Genomic DNA, 18,426 nt, shown 5'->3' with positions numbered 1-18,426 from the left:
ACTCTATAATTAAAATGGAGAACCCGCAGTGCGGTCATAAACGTTCCATTGTAATTAAATTATATTCGTTTAATTATAATGAAAATAAGTAATGTAATTTCAAAAACAAAGGTAGTTTGAGTGTTGAAAGGCAGATAAGCTTGATATGACAATCAATCATGTCACATCACTTAGTTTCAAACAAAAACAAAGAAAAAAGGTTTTACACAGCACCATGGTATTTTCTGCTGCAGGATACAAGCCTGCCATTGCGGAAGTAAATTCAATCGGCTAGGTTGCTAGAAGATAAGCAAAGTGACCGGAATTTTTGTTTTCTGTTTAGACACCAGCTGTAGATCTGCTATAATTCAAAATTAAGTATGAATGGTTTCTTTATACGTAATTTGTAGCTTATTTCAGTTTGAAACACATCTTAGGCGAACTTTTCATAGTTAAACCACCATGTCTGCTTCAAATCCCAACGAAGGTATGTGTTTTACATGCAAGTCACTGTAGTCTATCTCCATTTATGACTAAGTTTGTTTTTTTTAGTAGTGATAAAGCATTTTCTTGTTGGTATGACAGTAAAGTGACAGTAAAATATTACATCTACAGTAAATTAGCCATCCAGCTCCAGCAAACCAGCTTTGTGAAATTAAATCATAACAAAACTAACCACCCTAAGTAATCGTCAGAGTAGGATGTTGCTTTAAAATTAATTTTTGACCAGTCTCACAGCAACCTACAATACAGTAGACTAGAGAGCCTACATACTTGTGATTTACTTTTAGAAACGCTGCTCTACCCAATGGCAAAGCGACGAAAGTCATCAGGTAAATATGATCATTGATAAAATTGAAGGCATCTGTGGTTTAGCCACAAACTGTTTCATCCCAAGGATAAATCCTGTTGAAAATGTATTTTGTTGAATTTACGTGAAAGAAGTTACTATTTTTATGATTTAACATCCGAATTCCAGTAGCTACGAGTTGTCAAGAAGCAGGTAACAATAACAAATAAACTTCATTTCGAATGGTAAGAAATAACAGGTATTGACATAAATTTATCCAGATAGGCTATGTTATACATTTGCGTTTAAATCACCAACTGCATGCTTTCTACAAATAGTTTTTCAGTTTGAAACTCATTTTGATTGTTTAGTTACAAAAATACGACGCTTTTGAGCATTGTACAAACATGTTTAACTTTAAGAAATTGATACGCTTATTTTTCTGCAGTTGTGGACGACTGTCTTCCGCCTCTTAGCGGTCTGTACGAGGGAAAACTTGATGGCGATGAAAACGCTAAAGCAAACTTGGAAGTAAAGATGGACATTGATAGAATAAAGAAGTACTCTCCTTTCCTCAATATTGTCAGCGGGTCGATAGTCAAATCAAGTGGTCTATTTAGCAAGTGAGTATGTTTTAAAATATTTTTGTTTGGCATTGAATACGTTTTTTCCTTAAACGTTCGAACGCAATAGTATTATTATTTAGAAAAAAATTAAACCTTTAAATTTTGAAAACTTGCTTTAAAACTTGTGGTTGTGATAAAAACAGCAAATTATAACTTATGAGTACACGACATGGTAAATGAAACTTACTATTCCATGCAATATTTTGCAATCGCTAAAGCAAAGGTGCAGTTGTAACTTTTTTGTCATTTGTGGAGACGTTTGATACAAAAAGTAGCATGGCCCATTGTCATTTCCTTTTTTTTTTTCTATAGGCTACTCTTACATCTCTGCTCTTACCACCTTTGATTGTAGTTTGATATTTTTCATCCCTGTGAAGTCATGTCAAACCTTTTCCACTTGCAGCGTTAAGTGCATTGAACGTTTGCAGGTTGACGGAAGCACAAGGCTTGTATTTTCGGTCTATCCGAAAATCAGTTAAAATAAACCGCGATGTGCCAGGAGCAGCTAATAACGAGACAGAAGTCTCTTGTGACATGCTGGTTATTGGAAATGATGGGAATAAATTTATCGGGAAATTTCACTGTCTTCTACGTCTTCCTCAAGACGAAGGAGTTTGGAGAGGAGATGCAACAATTCAATTAGGAAGCGAAAGAGTTACGTTTGAAGATATCAACAGAACAAGCTCGGTATGGTAGTTTCTAACATCAACCTGTTTTCGTATCTGATTTTATGGTTTCGATTTGTCGACTTTAAAAGAAAAACGACGTGTTATTTTGGATGAAAATTAGCGTGAATGTAACAATAGGTGAACGACAACACGAAACAATTATATCATAACTTTAGTTTAATAAATGTAGTGACTAATGAAAAGTAACGTATTTAAACAAGCTTTCATGATCAATTTGTCTACAACCAACGATTTACTGTATAAAAAGAAGACTTGTAGACTGAAACCGCCCAACAGGAACCGAAGTAAACCGAGTGCATTGTAATTATTGCAGTAACAATACAAGAACGTGCACAAAGTATAAGGAAGTATCGAACCTATTCTTATTTTCTTACTCTTGATTATACACCACTGCACGACATGTCATGAAATATAAAGAAATTACCCCAATTACTAAATACCAGAAGTGGTATCATACTTCCGTACAGCTTAAAATCAGCAAGTACAGAAAACGTATGGAAGTTTTTTTTCCATTCCACACAGGAAATTAAATTGTCTATCTTTCATATTTCGATAATTCCATATTCTATATGCTAAAACCATTCTTTTATTTCTCGTCCAACCTTTATTAGCAACGAATATGTCTTGGCACCAACACAACAAAAGACACACGTTTCACAGGTTTTAGTAATGTAGTATCTACAGGCCCCAGCAGTGACATGGCTTTCCTGTATAATCCTAATCCAAACTGCATTTTTTTATACACATATAGTACTTCAGGCGTGTCACTGTGGACATAGATTACGTTGATGAGGTAGTTTGGCCAACAATTTCCCTTTCAAACTTTGATAATGTCCCTGGAAATATGAAAGAACGAAATTTGGATCCCGCCGTGGCGTTTGAAGATGCAGGTGTCGAATTAGTTTATAAAGAAGAAAACAGCAACAAGGTAACCGCAATTGAATGGTTTATGAGAAAATGGGAAATATTATTGTGATGGCCATCGGTCATAGCAACAAAATGTAAAATAGCTTTGCTAAACAACAAAAATTTGTGTTCCCAGCCTATAAGTCTGAGCATTAGTGGACTTTAAGCATTTTTGATATTTTATTGAAGAAGAAAGCTTGAAACTGGTAGCCCAACTTCCATTTTTCTTGTATGCAAATTTATGTGGACAGAAAATTTCCTTTGGTTGAGTCACTCTATATTGATTGGTAATTTAATTGCGGAAGCTTCTGTTGCATAATTCAATTATCCAAATGTTTCTGCAGTGTGATTGAAGCATAATTAATCTATCTATTGCGGTCAAATCCACTTTTAAAAGCGATGATCAAGTTTCAAATGAGAATATTTGGCAGGTTGAAGATCCTAATCCTCATAATCCATGGACAAAACTTGAAATGTATGACGTCATGATCGCAAACTTTGACTACGCTGACAACAACATAGACACATTGTGGTGCATGATCGCTACAAAGCCTCCCGATGAGCGTTTCATGGGTTTTTCCTTTCAACATCGCAGTCACCATGGATTTGGACTATTTACTGGGTAACTTTTTAGTTCTTCAAAACTTTTCCATTGTAAAAAATGCATTTTTAGCAAGTTGCGGAAAGTACACGAAGCGTTTTGTAGCTATCAAGTTTATTCTCACTGTTGAAGTTTTGCATTCATGCGACAACGAAAATTATTATAGAATGCAATTTAATCGTATGAGGTAAAAAAGTACGTGCAGTCGTGCATAGCCTACATTATTATCTGTTAAATAAGTGATTGAAATTACTAGTAAAGAGATTATACTTTCGAAGAACCAAAATACGTCAAAGATCAAATACGTAAAGATCGATGTATTGCCGTGGCACGAGCACGAGATGCAAACTTTCATTACAATATGTTTTATAACTTCAGCCATAAATCTTTCGATGGACTCTTGGACCGTTCGAGTGAAAACTTCATTCATTCATCTCGACGGTTCCTTCATTATTTCATGCATGAGTGCGGCCATGGTTTGGGGTTGCATCATCCTTTTGAAATAGGTAGCGTAAGTTGTTTAGAAATTTTGTTTTTCCAAAATATCACCAGTTCTTAAACTTCTACTGTACAACAAGGGTTGACACCCTACTTCCGTCATACAAAGTAAGATATTTACAATAAATACAGCTCACCATACATGAACCACCCCGATAGCTCAATTGGTTAGCGCGTCACTTCTGGAACGAAGAAACTTCAAGATCAAGCGGCGCTGGTTCGACTCTCGGGGTATGCGCTTGAGCAACGCACGTTAATGACTGCTCTCCTTTCAGCGGAATTTAATGGATGGAATAGTTCCCCAGCAACAAGACTTCAAAAATCGGAAACTTCACTCTGTCAATCTCGGTGACCGGGCCTGCGTCAGTGATTCAAAGCCTTTACAAGTATGCGAGATTGCCAGGATTAGCTCTGCAAGAGGCTTTCTCAGTCCGAGGATAAAGATTCAATAAATCAATCAATTGTACTGTCATGGCCACCTGGAGATGCGGCCTGATTTGTCACATTTTGCAGATTTTGATTACAGCTACTGCTAGTGCTTGACTGACATTTTTTGAGATGTTTTTACTTTTTGTGGTTTCCTAATGACATAAAACTTTTTTGTTGCCTTGGGGAAGCAGTAGCAAATGAGAAAAAGTAAGTTGAAAAACGCAAAATCAGACTGTTATTGAAAATTAACAGTCTGACTAAAATCTTCGAAATCAAATTTTCTTTGTTTATCAACATGTGAGAATGTTAAAACCTATTGTGTCGTCTGGAGAAAAGAATAAAGAAAGCGTAAAAATCTAATTTTTAGAAAAATTTATTTAAACGTTTGTCCAAAGTTAGAAAAACCTGGAAATTCCTGCAAAATGTGACAAATCAGGCCATATCTTTAGATGGCCATGGTACTGTAAACTATCATAAACTAATAGATTCTAACATTTAAGATTAGATTGAAAGAGATTTTTCTCCCTGTAACGTAACGAATGCAACGTCTCATTTGGTAAACCGTGGCCATGGGTAAACTTAGTTTGAAACATGGGTTCTGTCTCTAAAACACACGATCAAGCTTTTGAGAAATCATGAAAGTATTAAATTTACGTCCAATGCCTCGGCTCAGCTTGTGCAAGACGAAAGTTTCATTAGAGCTTTCTTATGCTTAACCATGGCCACCTAAAGATACGGCCTGATTTGTCACATTTTGAAAAAATTTCCAGGTTTTTCTAACTTTGGGCGAACGTTTAAATAACTTTTTCTTAAAATTAAATTTTTACGCTTTCTTTATTCTTTTTCCCAGATGACACAATAGGTTTCAACATCCTTACATGTTGAAAAACAAAGAAAATTTGATTTTGTAGATTTTATTCAGACTGTTAATTTTCAATAACAGTCTGATTTTGCGTTTTTCAACTTACTTTTTCTCATTTGCTACTGCTTCCCCAAGGCAACAAAAAAGTTTTTTGTCATTAGGAAACCGCAAAAAGTAAACACATCTCAAAAAATGTCAGTCAAGCACTAGCAGTAGCTGTAATCAAAATCTGCAAAATGTGACAAATCAGGCCGCATCTCCAGGTGGCCATGGCTTAACTTAAATTTATTTTTTGGCCAAGATTTCAGTTTGGAATATTTGTTGCATTTCTATGCCTATTGCCTGTATGACACAGATTCATGCTGCACTCATAATTTTGTTGGCGTAATTAAGATTGAAGCATTTGGTAAAATCCAGTAGGGCTTTTTCTACAGAGCAGAACAGTTAATCAATTCATGTCAAAAGGCCATGATAGGCTAATCAAGTTATTTTATGTGTCTTCTGTAGGAAAGCCAAACGATCTTACATGGATGAACTACGCGTGGAAATATGACGTGGTCCACGGACCTGGAGAATTCTACCAAGATTTTCGATATTCTTTCACCGATAGCGAGTTGTGTGTCATACGTCATTCTCCCAGCAGGGTAAGTTGGAATGAGCATAATCTTGTAATAACATAACCTATATTAACTGCATGATATAATCAATTAAATTCGTCTAACAACATTCAGAACTACACCTATCCTTACACGTACGTTTATACCAGCTGTCTAAGTTACCACCAAACTTAAGACTTTTTGTGAAAGGAATGTTTTCTTTGTGAACTATTATTCTAACAATGCATACTTTTGCAGGCGTTTAACAACGTTAAACTACCATCAGTGCAAATATCTGATTATGGTAGGGTCAAATCATTGCCCAGTGGCAAGAACTTGGAAGATGATGACATCGATAACGAAGAAGAAGCTCCAACAATTTCATTGAGGATAAAACTTCGTCCAGAACCATATACAATTGTAAGTAACTTAAGACATTCTTTGGTAATGTTATTGCTTTGCCATATTGAACCATGATTTTCTTCATCGTTTTTTGGCTGTAATTTCACGTAGGATATGTAGAATTTCTCCCTTTGCACAACAATAATTTCTACTTTAAAAAAATCTACTTACAGAAGAAGAGTGAGAAAATCCATTGAAAGAGAAGAAAAATTGAACTAACAAAAGATCATTACAATTTTTAATATCAGCCAGCTAATAACAGTATTAGTAAAAAGTTAAACTAGATTTCTCAATAAAGCATTGTTGATGGGATCTGGACAAAGCCTTTGCAAGTAGCTTATGTGAAAGTGCCAAAATTAAACTCTCAAAGAGGCTTTCTCGGTCCGAGTATAAAGATTCCTTCAATCAATCAAAAGGTAATTTGTTTAAAGCAGTGCTTTTCAACAAGCGAAATGGTATACGCACTTGTGCGGATGAAAAAAATGTAACGCGGACATAATGATGCGGATGAGGCGGATGAAACTGCTCATAATTTTTACTTTTCGTTATGTGCTACAAGAAATCTTTTGAATATTGGCTTGACCAATCTGACCAAAGAAATGATTGTCTTTATATAGGGTGAACTAGTGGAATTAGAAATTAGAATAAGAAACGAAAGTGAAACGACGATATTAGTGGAACAAAACCTGTCACCGAAAGATGGAAACTTGGTTTTATTTGTCACTTCACCAGAAGGATCGATTCAGGTAATAATACTTGGTTTTACTTTGATTGTTATGCTTTAAGCGTATCACGACAGCTTGCAGTTATTGGGGCAAAAAACTAAGCTGGTTAAATCAAGAAGTAAAGCATGGACTTCTAAATAGTAGCATCTGGACTGGAAACTTAGTGGGCAACAGTAGGCCAAACAGTTGGTACAACAGTTGGCCAACAGTGGGCCAACAGGGTTAGTTACTTGGCTGTTGGCCCACTGTTGGCCAACTGTTGTACCAACTGTTTGGCCTACTGTTGCCCACTGAGTTTCCAGTCCAGATGCTACTATTTAGAAGTCCATGAGTAAAGTTTCCATTAAAACCGATAACGCAATATAAAGTGTATTAAAACTCTGATTGAGGTGTAATCAAACACAAAATTGCAAGTTTCAATTGGAATGTGGCAACCTGCCTGAAACTTACCAATAGAAGAACGCAGGTGAAAAGTTCAATACATAAATTAAACATGGGCCCTATCGTTGAAAGACCTAAGCAGTTATACAGCGAAATTAAACAAAACAATAACATCATTATTATTATTAAAACGAAATGCACAATAGTTAAAAAAAACACTTTTTGTTGTATACGTACATGTTCTTTGTGCAAATGCACAATTGCACATACGTAGCCTACTTGAACTAATGCCCATAGCCCAGTGCAAGAACGACGATCGTTATGAAATATATTATTTTTAGCGAGTTGGATCAGTAGTGAGTCCAATTTGTAGTTCATCCCATGTCAATCCTCTTCTTCTTCATCCTTTCGGCGGAGACGAAGGATCTGATCGCTTCTCTGAATTAATCAGAGTGGGAGAGGAAAAAATTGGCTCAACCTTTTGTCATGAGGGAAGATACAACATACAAGCCGTGTATACAAGTGGACAATATAACGCCACATCAAGTAAGCAAAATGCAATTAGAGATTGAAAATTGCTTTTTGTACTATTCCAATGTAATTCCAGGAAACTGGACTTTAACCAGTTTCTTCAAAATCAAAAGGGAAAGTGTCATTCTGCAATAAGAAAAATCGTTGTGCTGTGATTTTTTTTTCTGGTTTTGTATGCCCTTTAATTAAAACCCGTCTGAATTTACTTTAGATAGCGTTGAATGCAACATCATTGCCTCTGATGCTACCGATGCAGCATGCCAAAGCACGGTAAGGGATGTTGTGTAGGCTATTTTTTTTTCTTTTTAAGAAGACCTGTCCACTGATTGTAATAATTTACACGTTATGAAATTACATGTAGGCTATACGATTGTATTTGATTTCAGTAGGCAAGAGTATGCAGTTTATTTTTTCTTAAGTAATATACAACGTATTTTTTGCTAACTTATTGGCGAGGCTGTATCACATCAAAACAAAATTTTAATATCATTGTGTAATCTGACCGAGGTATTAATTCAAGAAACTGTAAAAGTAGTAGTTTTTATATAACAACCCTATTGCCATTAGCAAATAAAAACATTTTCAATTTTTTATAATTCCTATGCCACTAAAAGTAAATAACATGTAGAAGAATTAATATAATCTAGAAAAAAATAAGCTGCTTGACGTAATGTTTGGAGAGCATTCTTGTACAAAAATGAGCTATAAAGCTTACATAAGCTGCTGAGTTGAATTTGACTTTTATTATGTCTTGTGCTTGTATATGGATGCAAATGATAACTTCGTTCTTGTATTCTTCATTATTGTTGCTATAGACATGTAGGCCATAACACTGTACGTATATATTTTGTAGAGTAAGTGATATTATTTGTACCAAGTAACCTATGTTTTTGATTGTAGCTGAAATATTAGAACAAATTAAATCCGTGTTCAAATTTATTGGAGTTGTTCTGGGAAAACGCTCAAAATTTGTTATAAATGTTGTAGCACGGGACGCAGAAAATAAATCATGTCGCGTAATTTATGGAAAAAAAGCAACAGTAAGCTACATACATGTCAATTCAAAACGAAATCTTTGAAAGTTATGAACCTCATGAAGCCGATGTGAAATTTACAATAAAACACTTTTTAAGATATTTTGTTGTTGCTAGATGAACACTGCTCTTTGTTTGGGTGGACTAAACAAAAATGCATTCAACTCTGTGGTTAATGAATGGAAAAAAGTCACCTTACTGCCAACAGAGCAAAAAAGGCTCAAACTTTGCAAGCTGATCTCCATTGCTGATGATCGAAAGACTGACGTCGTCCGTTCCACACAAGGTGGAGCAAGAGCGGAAAAAAGTAGCAAGAAAAAAGTTGTACAAGTGCAACCAGCGCGGTTGAGCAAAGAGGAATTTCTTGAAGGCACAGAAGATCTTGTGCAATATTACCAACAAAAGGTAAAATACCAAACTTTATGAACATTAGAGATTGGCATTTCATTGAATGATATCTCTGTTGTTTCGCCAGGTTTCTATCAGTGAAAAGACAGTAGCCATCTTACGCAAGGCTGAAAATAGCAAAATTTTAGGTTAATATTCAAGTCACTCAATAAATAAAAGGTATTTAAAATGGAAATGGAAGGTATTATCAAATTTTATGAAAGTTGTGTTTTTTACAATGCGTTTTGTTTCTATTTAGGGCTTTGAAAGCTGAAAAAAAAAAATTATTTTTTACAAAAGACGAAAAACACTGAATATGAGATTGTTGCGCATTGGTATAACAAAAAGACTGTATGCTATCAGAGAAAAACATGTAAACCTCCTAGTAATAAATCAGGTAGCCACTACTGTCGAATTTCTGCCACTGAAATTGACTAGAATGAAACCGCCAACCAATCATAAGCTACGGTTTAAGTGACGTAAAAAATGGCGAAAAGAAGATCATACAAAGCAAATTAAGTGATGGATTTTTTGTCAGCTGGTTGGCTTAGGGGTTAAGGGTAGGGCTAGAAAGTAGTCATTTCATTGACGCGTGTTCGATTCTCACCACTGCTATTGCTCTTTTTCTTCTGTAATTACCAAATAAAGTTCAAAACAAGCATTAACTCTCTGAATGAGTGCTAGAAGGGTCACAATTGGACGGTAGCCTCTTATAACACGTTCTGATTGGTTGGCGGTTGCATTGTAGTCAATTTCAGTGGCAGAATTTCGACTTGTTAAAGTGGCTACCAATAAATCAAGTATAAATAGGGGCGGAGGTTATTCGGCGATTTTTTTCAAATCCAACTTTAACTCTGGTTGTAAGATACCAGCACCCGTGGCTCAGTGGTTATCGCCTTCGGCTCTGGTGCTGGTAGCCCTGGGTTCGATTCCAGGTCGGGTCATACCAAAGACTTTAAAAAGGGTACCGATTGTGTTCTTTCTTGCATAATGCAGTGAGGATAAATCGGGTAATGATCTGGTGACATATCACCCTCTTCCAATCTGCCTTGAGCCAGCATGAAAGCAGTACGGCTCATAAAATCACATGGAACCCTATCAAGTAACCCATGTTGATGCGAAATCTGCTGCAAGCGGAGACAGCGAATGATTATTTTAAGATACAACGTTTTGTGGTTTCGTTTATAACTCCTGTACATAGACCACAGTTGTTACCAAAAAAGAAGGTTTAAAGTTCTACTTTGGTAAGAATGATATGTAGCCTACTGACAAAGCCATAGGCTGCTTGTGTGGAAAAAGCTGTACAATACCCTTGGGTCAATTTAATGTGGCAGCGTACTCTTTATTTCTACTACTATCACTACTACCATCACTACACAACACTTATATTTTCGCTACGCTTTTGATAGAAATTAAAAACAAATTATACCAGAAGACTTAAAGTATACCATATTACAGGCGCGGATTTATGGGGGGGGGCCCAGGGGTCCCGGCCCCCCCCCCGAAATTTTGTGAAAAATTGTAGAAATTGTATGTTTTCGCATCAAATGGTTTGATATGCTTCTAAACAGCTAATATCTAGTCCCTCGGCATCACAATTGATGAAAATGGTTGTTTTAATGTCTATTTTATAGCATATCGTATATGTCGTAGTATCATTGTTCATATCTGTTTAGCTTTTTCTTTCTTTTTAATTGATTTTCAAATTTTCTGGCCCCCCACGAAAAAAAACTCTTAGATTCGCGCCTGCTTAGATTAGATTCGCGCCATATTAGTGTATCTTAAAATCAAGACTACAGTTGAAAGTGAAAATCCCTCCCCACCCTTATTATAAAAGCATTTACATTACCAGGGAAAAAAGGATGATAACATGCAGTACAAAGAACTTATACTCGCCCGAGCAAAGATTTTGCTTAAAACTGATGTAGCAGAAGCAACTTCTGAGTTTAATCAGCTCTTAGCTGATCTTGTCCGTCGTGGCTTGAAGTATGCTGGATTAAAATCTGTATCAGAAGAATGGAACAACTTGAAAGCAACAGGTAAGAACGAAAACAATACAAGTTTTTCACCCATCACATGCAAATAAGTTGTTTCCTCAACTGTGATCTGTCACAGCCTGACGGACAATTGCTCAATACATGCATACAGTCCTTTAGAACACAATTTTGATGTACAAACTTAAAATATTAACTTATTAGCTTTCATTGCCTTACTTATGCAGAAGTTACTGCAAAAAAGTTATTAATCTTTTCAAATTTGAATAAACTGAAGGTTAAGTTGTGCTTATGCAAACTGTTAAATTAATATGAACCTGGATATGAAATTTGAAATATGAAATTTAGCAACCTATGTTGCTAAATTGCACATCAATCTTGATCACCCCAATGTAAGTTTAGACATTACTTAACAAATCATCGTAACACTTTACAAACACTTTATACCCTATTACTCACCTTGCATCATATTATGATACAGGTTTGAAAGTCGACAGCTCTTTTGTTGATGTTGCCATTTTTGCAACCATATAATCACAATGTATCATATATGATACAAAACATTTCTGCGCAACGCGAACTTTACAACATACAAAATTTTCTGATTTTGTTTTCAGTCCACCCATGTCAGTTAGAGTTTTAATTAAATTCAAAAAAATGAAAAAAGAATTCGTGACCGATAAGGAAAACATCTCAAAATTAACATCCAATTTTTATGGTTCTGCTGTGTAGAACGTTACGCTCATTATATCTCTACAGATGTAAAAGAAGATCAGATGTTGCCAAAAAATCTTCAAGCAAGAGTCGAAGAAATTCTTGATTGGTATCCGGCAAAACAAGTCAAGAAAGAGACGGACTTGAGTGGGATTGGGCTCGGGACGTGAGTGCTTCTAATATTAAGACAGCTTTTAGCAGGGGCGTAGCCAGCACAAAATTGTGGAGTGGGGCAAATGAGTATTATTGCACATGTCAGTGAGTCTGTCGAGCGAAGCCCAGCGGCGTGCCATCACAAGCGAGACTCCTGTGAAAGTCTGGGTGGCCTTCTAGGGCTTCCCCTACAAAATTTTGAAAAAAAACACCTTAACGTTGCACATTGTGAGAGTACTTTCAGTCAAAATCAATAGTAAAGTTCTATCTAATGATGCTGCTACAGAAGGTAAAAAGCTTATTTAAGTTACATAAAATCTAAACAACTGTAAAAATAAATAGTGGTTAGTTCAATGGTAGGCTTTATAGTTGGTCAACAAAGAGGTGGACTTTCGCACGAAATATAGCAAAGTAGGCTACTTATCTAATGACTACATTAGGTCTTTTGTGCAGGCTATTTATTCGCTTGGGATAGCTGTTCTGTTTATTTGCATTATTGCCCAATTGCGAAACCTGACACCGGCAGTCTATCAATATCTATTACTCAATCGCTTAAAAGTCTGTTAGTCGGTGTATATATAAAAATATTACAGTAGGAGAGCAATTTTCCCATTTACTTTCCCTGACTATACGCCCCGGCTTTGACGTATCTACTGCATAAATAGATATGGACTAATCAACACATTAACAGATTTTCAACAGTAAAATTGAATTAGAAGATTGAACCATTGCTTGAAAAGCACAGCTCCTTAATTACATGACTCAAAACTATAGCCTAGCGTTGGAAAATCGCTTCAGCACAGCAACGTTACAATTTTTAGCAAAACGATCGTTATTTTTCATTCTTTTTTTCTTTTCATTAGATTGTTGAGCCATTTTCGTGACGATCATGTTTTTGCAACTTCTAAGATCGTTTTACATCTCTTTAACAAGTTAGACGAAACAAATGATCTCAATGTTGTCTTCGATTATGCCGATAATTTGCAACGTGGTTACCAAGTCAACCACCAAGTTTTACAGTGGGCTGTAGAGATATTCATCATACATTGCGAATTGGCAAAGAAAAGTGGCATAGAGTGAGTATCTGAGTAATACATTTATCTATAAAATGATAAAAATGAGTGAGTTGGACAACAGCACGCAAACAATTAAGTTTAATTGGATACTCGCTTGTTGTCTGATCGGCATTCATCAATTGCCATATTCGTTACCTTGTTCTAGGTTTAAGCATCTTTTACGTCTTTCTTCATGCATTTAGATCAATTTAACGTGTTTGATCGATTGATTGAATCTATTCTCGGATTGGGAAAGCTTGTGAGAGGTTAATCCTGGCAGTTTTGCATACTTGGATAGGCTGTGAACCACTGACGCAGGCCCGGTCACCGAAGCAGACAGAGTGAAATTTCTGATTATTGAAGTGTTGTTGCCAGGAAATTATTTCATTCAGTAGATGCTACTGAATGGAGAGCAGTCCTTAACGTGCGTTGCTCAAGCGCACACCCCGAGAGTCGAACCAGCGCCACTTGATCTTGAAGCTTTTTCGTTCACGAAGTCACGCGCTAACCAACTGAACTATCGGTGCGGATAGCTTAGTTGTTCTCTGGCGTTCGTAATGTTGTATAGTGTAATTGCAGATACCCTTTGCCAAAACCAAAAGACACGTCCATCGGCATGTTGGCTGCCATGACAATCACACAAAGAACTGGGACTCCACGGGAGTCTTGGATGCATTATTGGAGAATGGATGCAGATCTCAATTACCATCACAGGTTCTTTTTCAAGTTCCTTTTTAGTTATTAAAACAAACTTTAATTTTAATGCAGTTGTTTTAACATTCTTTCCATTGATCTTGTCGCCTGATTAGGCATTGGCATAGCGTGTATGTTGTCGGAAGAGAAATCGGCAGCAACATCAACTGGTTCGGCCGCTGGCGACAAGCTCGTCCAGAACTTGAAAGACAGGGCGAACTCTTTACATACATGCATTCACAAATGCTTGCTCGATACAATGCTGAACGTACTACTTGGGGGCTTAATCAAGTTCAGGTACATTTGTTTCTTTATACTTCAGATAGCAATAATTTACCACAGAAATCTCTTTATTCGACAAAGTAGAATTGTAGTGGCATGCTACATTACAAAGCAAAACTGATGATGACGTTCAAGCAGTTGCTGTCGCATTAGCAGTGACCTAGCAAACGCTACAAACCATACAGCAGCTGCATTCCAATACGATTGCGATTACACTGAACATGCTCAGAATTTGTCGCAAGCTAAAACATAAACAAACAAAACTGAGTGACATTTGCAGTAGCCTATAATATCTTTTAAATGCTCACGAACTGCATGGTATCTTATTTGAAAGCCATTATTCGGAGATATACAGGTACATAAAAAAGAGTGAAAGTTATTAGGACCTTAAGCATTTTGTTTATTTTTTGATAGGAATGGGATTACGATGACACGGACACGGAAGGTTTCAACGCTGGATTTGAATTTCACAACGATCCTCAGAATGCTAGCATGGCACCGAGACCTCCGGCATCTTGGCCGTTGAATGCAAGAAGTATGTTTCGAGAATGGGAAAGAAATTATCAAGCTGCGGTCGACAGCGGTGAATTGCCACCAGTGCGAGTGGCAGGCCGGTCACAACTACTACGGTAATCAAGTTTTAAATTTCTTCAAGTGAAAGTGCTTTCTTCAAAGTTATGTTATTAAACTAAATTTTCAAATATTACACTTATGCGGATGTTAGTTGATTATTTATAATATATGTTTATTGCCTCTTAATCGTCAATAAGTGGCAATGGTTTGTCAGATCTATGCGGTACATTAGCTTTGCTTGGACCTAAAAGTATAGCCACTTATGCGTCTTACTTCTTACGAAAAAAGCAAACTTATTGGCATGCAGGCCTAGCACTAGATCAGAGGTCACGATACGTTTGTGAGAAAGGACCAGGTAACTGTGAGAAAAAATGCTTGAGGGTCGGATAACCATTTTGTTTAACAGTTTGCAACCTGTGATGGTAATTCAACAGAGCAGGCTAATGGGTTGTCGAGAAAAAACTAATTGTTTCATTGCTAACTCCCAAAGTCATACATAGCTTACTTAATCTTTCAGACATAGCTATATTCAAAAGGTTTTAATAAAAAATAAGGACAGGAAACGACAAACCACTTTACTGAGTGTTACCTTTTGATAAATCTCTATTCAGTGTATCTATCGCACTCTTTGCATAGTTCGGCGACCGGATTGATAAACTTTGCTGCCCGTAGTTTGGTAACCCCTTCTCTAGACGAAACGATATAGGGAAGTGTGTGTTGGTATATCCTTTTGTTTACAGTATTCAAATTTTCTATTAAAAGAAATGTTTATAGATTTCCAATGGATTTCAATTTATCTGGTCACGTGCTTGAAGCCTCATCTTCAACTTGGCAACGATCACTAGGAAATATTCACAACAGTGGGCATGTAGTTTTCGGAACAAACAGAGTACCTGGGGTACGGCCAGAGATCGGCAAGATCACCAGATTTTCTGATCTTGAAGATCAAGATCACCAAGAATAGGTGACCTTGAAAATCAAGATCAGATCACCAAAACAATGTGATCTTGAAAATGAAGATCACTTCTTTTGTAGGCTACTTGAAAAAATGAAGTGTTTGATCAATGTTGTTGCAAAAAGAAAAAAAATACTACAGTATAAGCAGCTTGGTTGGTATTCTTAACTGTTGCTTTTAACTACTAGATCGCTGGCCTAAGAATTGTAATAAGTTACTTAGGCTACTGTTGCTAGTAGGCTACATCTATCAATCGTTGTCGTAGTTTGCGTAGAATCGCAACGTCACCCCAAAGGTTGAGGGTGATTTGGCCACAGTACTGAAAAGTCACAAAATTTACAATTAGTTAGCCTATGCTTTTTGTTAAAAAAAAAAAATCTTTGAACTGCATCGTTTTTCACTCAAGGTTTGTCTGGTTCATAAAAGAAACTTTCATTCGTGTTACTGAGTAGTTTCAACTTCCCCTGGAACATCAAAAAAGTTTAGAGGTGTGGAGTCAAGTAAACCGCTTTAAACAAAAATAAAAAAGCTGTACAAAAAAGAGGCTGCATATGTTTTTATCAAACATTGCTTTAGAATTTACAAAACAGAATTGTGAACAAAGTTGAATCATTTTTATCATACGTTAACATTGATTAAACGTCGGCTGCATAGCCGAGTGGTGAGAGCCCTGGAACGGCAAGCGAAAGGGCGCCGGTTCGACACCGCTCAAGAGTATGCGGCTGTGTCTTTGGCAGGACACTTGGCTGAAGGTGGACATGAAGATTGGCTTCCTTGCCTTCCCGTCCACTTAATCCAAATCTTCAACCATCGGGTGTAAGCCTGGATACGACAAACAAAATTGATTAAACTTCATATCGACTGTTGTTGGTCACATATCAATGTTAATATTAGTTGTTGCCTCCAGGGCTGTAGAGTTGGAACGGTGGAGTCGAAGGGATTTTGGCGTGTTTGGAGTCGGAGTCGTTAAAAGAAGATGATTCCGACTCGATACAAAACGATAAACAATAAAAATTTTGTTTGCAATGCTTTTTTTTATAAATATTGTTTATTGTTCGCTGTAGGCTATTGCGCTTGAACACTTCATCAAAAAATAGAAATGTTGTTTCTTGTTAGTTTTTGTAAATGTCACCGTTTCAATTTTGTTTACAGCTGAAGTGAAATAAATTTAAACAAAAATGAGAAAAATGTGGCAACCTTCACAGATCTAGCAACACTGAAACCGGAGTCGTCCAGTTATAAATTGAGGAGTCGGAGTCGTATATTTTTCGCCCGACTCCACAGCCCTATAGTTACCACTAATTACTTTGTACAGTACGAGTTCAAAAAAAGCCACTATCTAGTAGGTAAACTTAATTTTGAAGTGATCTTGATCTTATTGTTCTTCAAGATCGCACAAAAAAGTGATCTTAGATCAAAATCACGCCCATATTTCGTGGTGCATTAAAATGTAATGACAAATAGCAGAAAATTTTACATGCATATATTGCCCAATTAATCAACGGCGCAAAGTTGATAAAGTTGTTTCCCCCTCGACCCTTGGAGTGGCGAAGAAGATAAATGTACGTACGTACGAAGAAGTTGTTGCGTTCTAAATAAGTTTTTTAAATATAATTTGTATAAAGTTAGTTTAAAAGTCTTCGTGGATCGATCACAGGACGGCAGCTACATGCTCAGCACGGTGACGGCGATGCGTGATCCAATTTTTTATCGATGGCACAAACACATCGATGATTTGTGGCAGCGATGGAACCAAACGCAGGTGATAGAAGTGGGTGACGACGCTCCTCCAGTTCTTGTTGAACAGAATGACATCATCATGAGCAGAAGCGAAACACCGCTGGAGAATTTTGAGTCGTAAGAAAGCCCTTTGAATTTTTGCCTTCCTGGTATATAATAATTAGGTTTATACGCTTTATCTTATGCTAATGCTTTTTCACACGTTACATGATACAATAGTACAGTAGAACTTGGATAACTCGTCACTCTAGGGCAGTGGTTCTTAACCTTTTTTGTCTCGTTTACCCCTTGCCGAATGAAAAAAGTAAAATTTACCCCTACCGTTTTGGTGGCCCCTTGTGTCATCGTGTCCAGTCAGCCATGCGAAGAAATGCAAAACATCCTTTTTTATCTGGATTTACCTTTGCAAATATCAAAAACAAGCTGTTTATTTGCCGAAGACACGATTGTTCTTGACGGGGTCCTGTGAAAAATAATGTCTACTCAAATGACTTTTGTGCTTGCTTTCCACGAACAATTTTGGAGATTCTTGGAACAGTCGTTGAAAGAGCTACTCGCATGTCGTCTTTGGGAACTAAGCGAGATCGATGTTTTGTTTTAATAGTCAACAATGAAGAGAACCCTGCTTTACACAGATAAGTAGTTGGAAAAGTGATAATAACTTCAAATGCACGCTTAGTCAGCGTAGGAAACTCTTCGACTAATTCACACCAAAACTTGGAAAAGTCACCATTGCACAATTAGAGTTTGGAGCAAAGCGTTGTTGAACATTGAAGATCAATCAATTCATCTTTGCAAAGATCATCGTCAGCAATACTTTCTAACTTGGCT

At 36.6% G+C, this 18,426-nt stretch overlaps 1 protein-coding gene across 1 annotated transcript in view; it reads left to right on the top strand.

Moving 5' to 3' along the window:
* Positions 1-330: 330 nt before the first annotated feature.
* The window catches only part of LOC145777467 (uncharacterized), a 28,285-nt gene continuing 10,189 nt past the window's right edge, over positions 331-18,426 (top strand). The window contains exons 1-21 of the mRNA XM_082588846.1: positions 331-466; positions 771-812; positions 1,218-1,392; positions 1,824-2,082; positions 2,836-3,012; positions 3,422-3,612; positions 3,970-4,097; positions 5,888-6,024; positions 6,235-6,396; positions 6,996-7,124; positions 7,826-8,030; positions 8,227-8,285; positions 9,167-9,454; positions 11,289-11,475; positions 12,190-12,310; positions 13,161-13,373; positions 13,932-14,066; positions 14,162-14,342; positions 14,742-14,956; positions 15,675-15,798; positions 17,513-17,712. Coding sequence (XP_082444972.1) covers positions 442-466; positions 771-812; positions 1,218-1,392; positions 1,824-2,082; positions 2,836-3,012; positions 3,422-3,612; positions 3,970-4,097; positions 5,888-6,024; positions 6,235-6,396; positions 6,996-7,124; positions 7,826-8,030; positions 8,227-8,285; positions 9,167-9,454; positions 11,289-11,475; positions 12,190-12,310; positions 13,161-13,373; positions 13,932-14,066; positions 14,162-14,342; positions 14,742-14,956; positions 15,675-15,798; positions 17,513-17,712 — 3,353 coding nt within the window. The 5' untranslated portion in view covers positions 331-441. The remainder of the gene's footprint in view (positions 467-770; positions 813-1,217; positions 1,393-1,823; positions 2,083-2,835; positions 3,013-3,421; positions 3,613-3,969; positions 4,098-5,887; positions 6,025-6,234; positions 6,397-6,995; positions 7,125-7,825; positions 8,031-8,226; positions 8,286-9,166; positions 9,455-11,288; positions 11,476-12,189; positions 12,311-13,160; positions 13,374-13,931; positions 14,067-14,161; positions 14,343-14,741; positions 14,957-15,674; positions 15,799-17,512; positions 17,713-18,426) is intronic.

This window comes from Aplidium turbinatum, chromosome 1 (assembly GCF_918807975.1).
Source record: "Aplidium turbinatum chromosome 1, kaAplTurb1.1, whole genome shotgun sequence".
NCBI classification, from domain to species: domain Eukaryota; kingdom Metazoa; phylum Chordata; class Ascidiacea; order Aplousobranchia; family Polyclinidae; genus Aplidium; species Aplidium turbinatum.
Note: the sequence above shows the minus strand (reverse complement) of the source record. Positions and strands in the feature narration are given on the sequence as shown.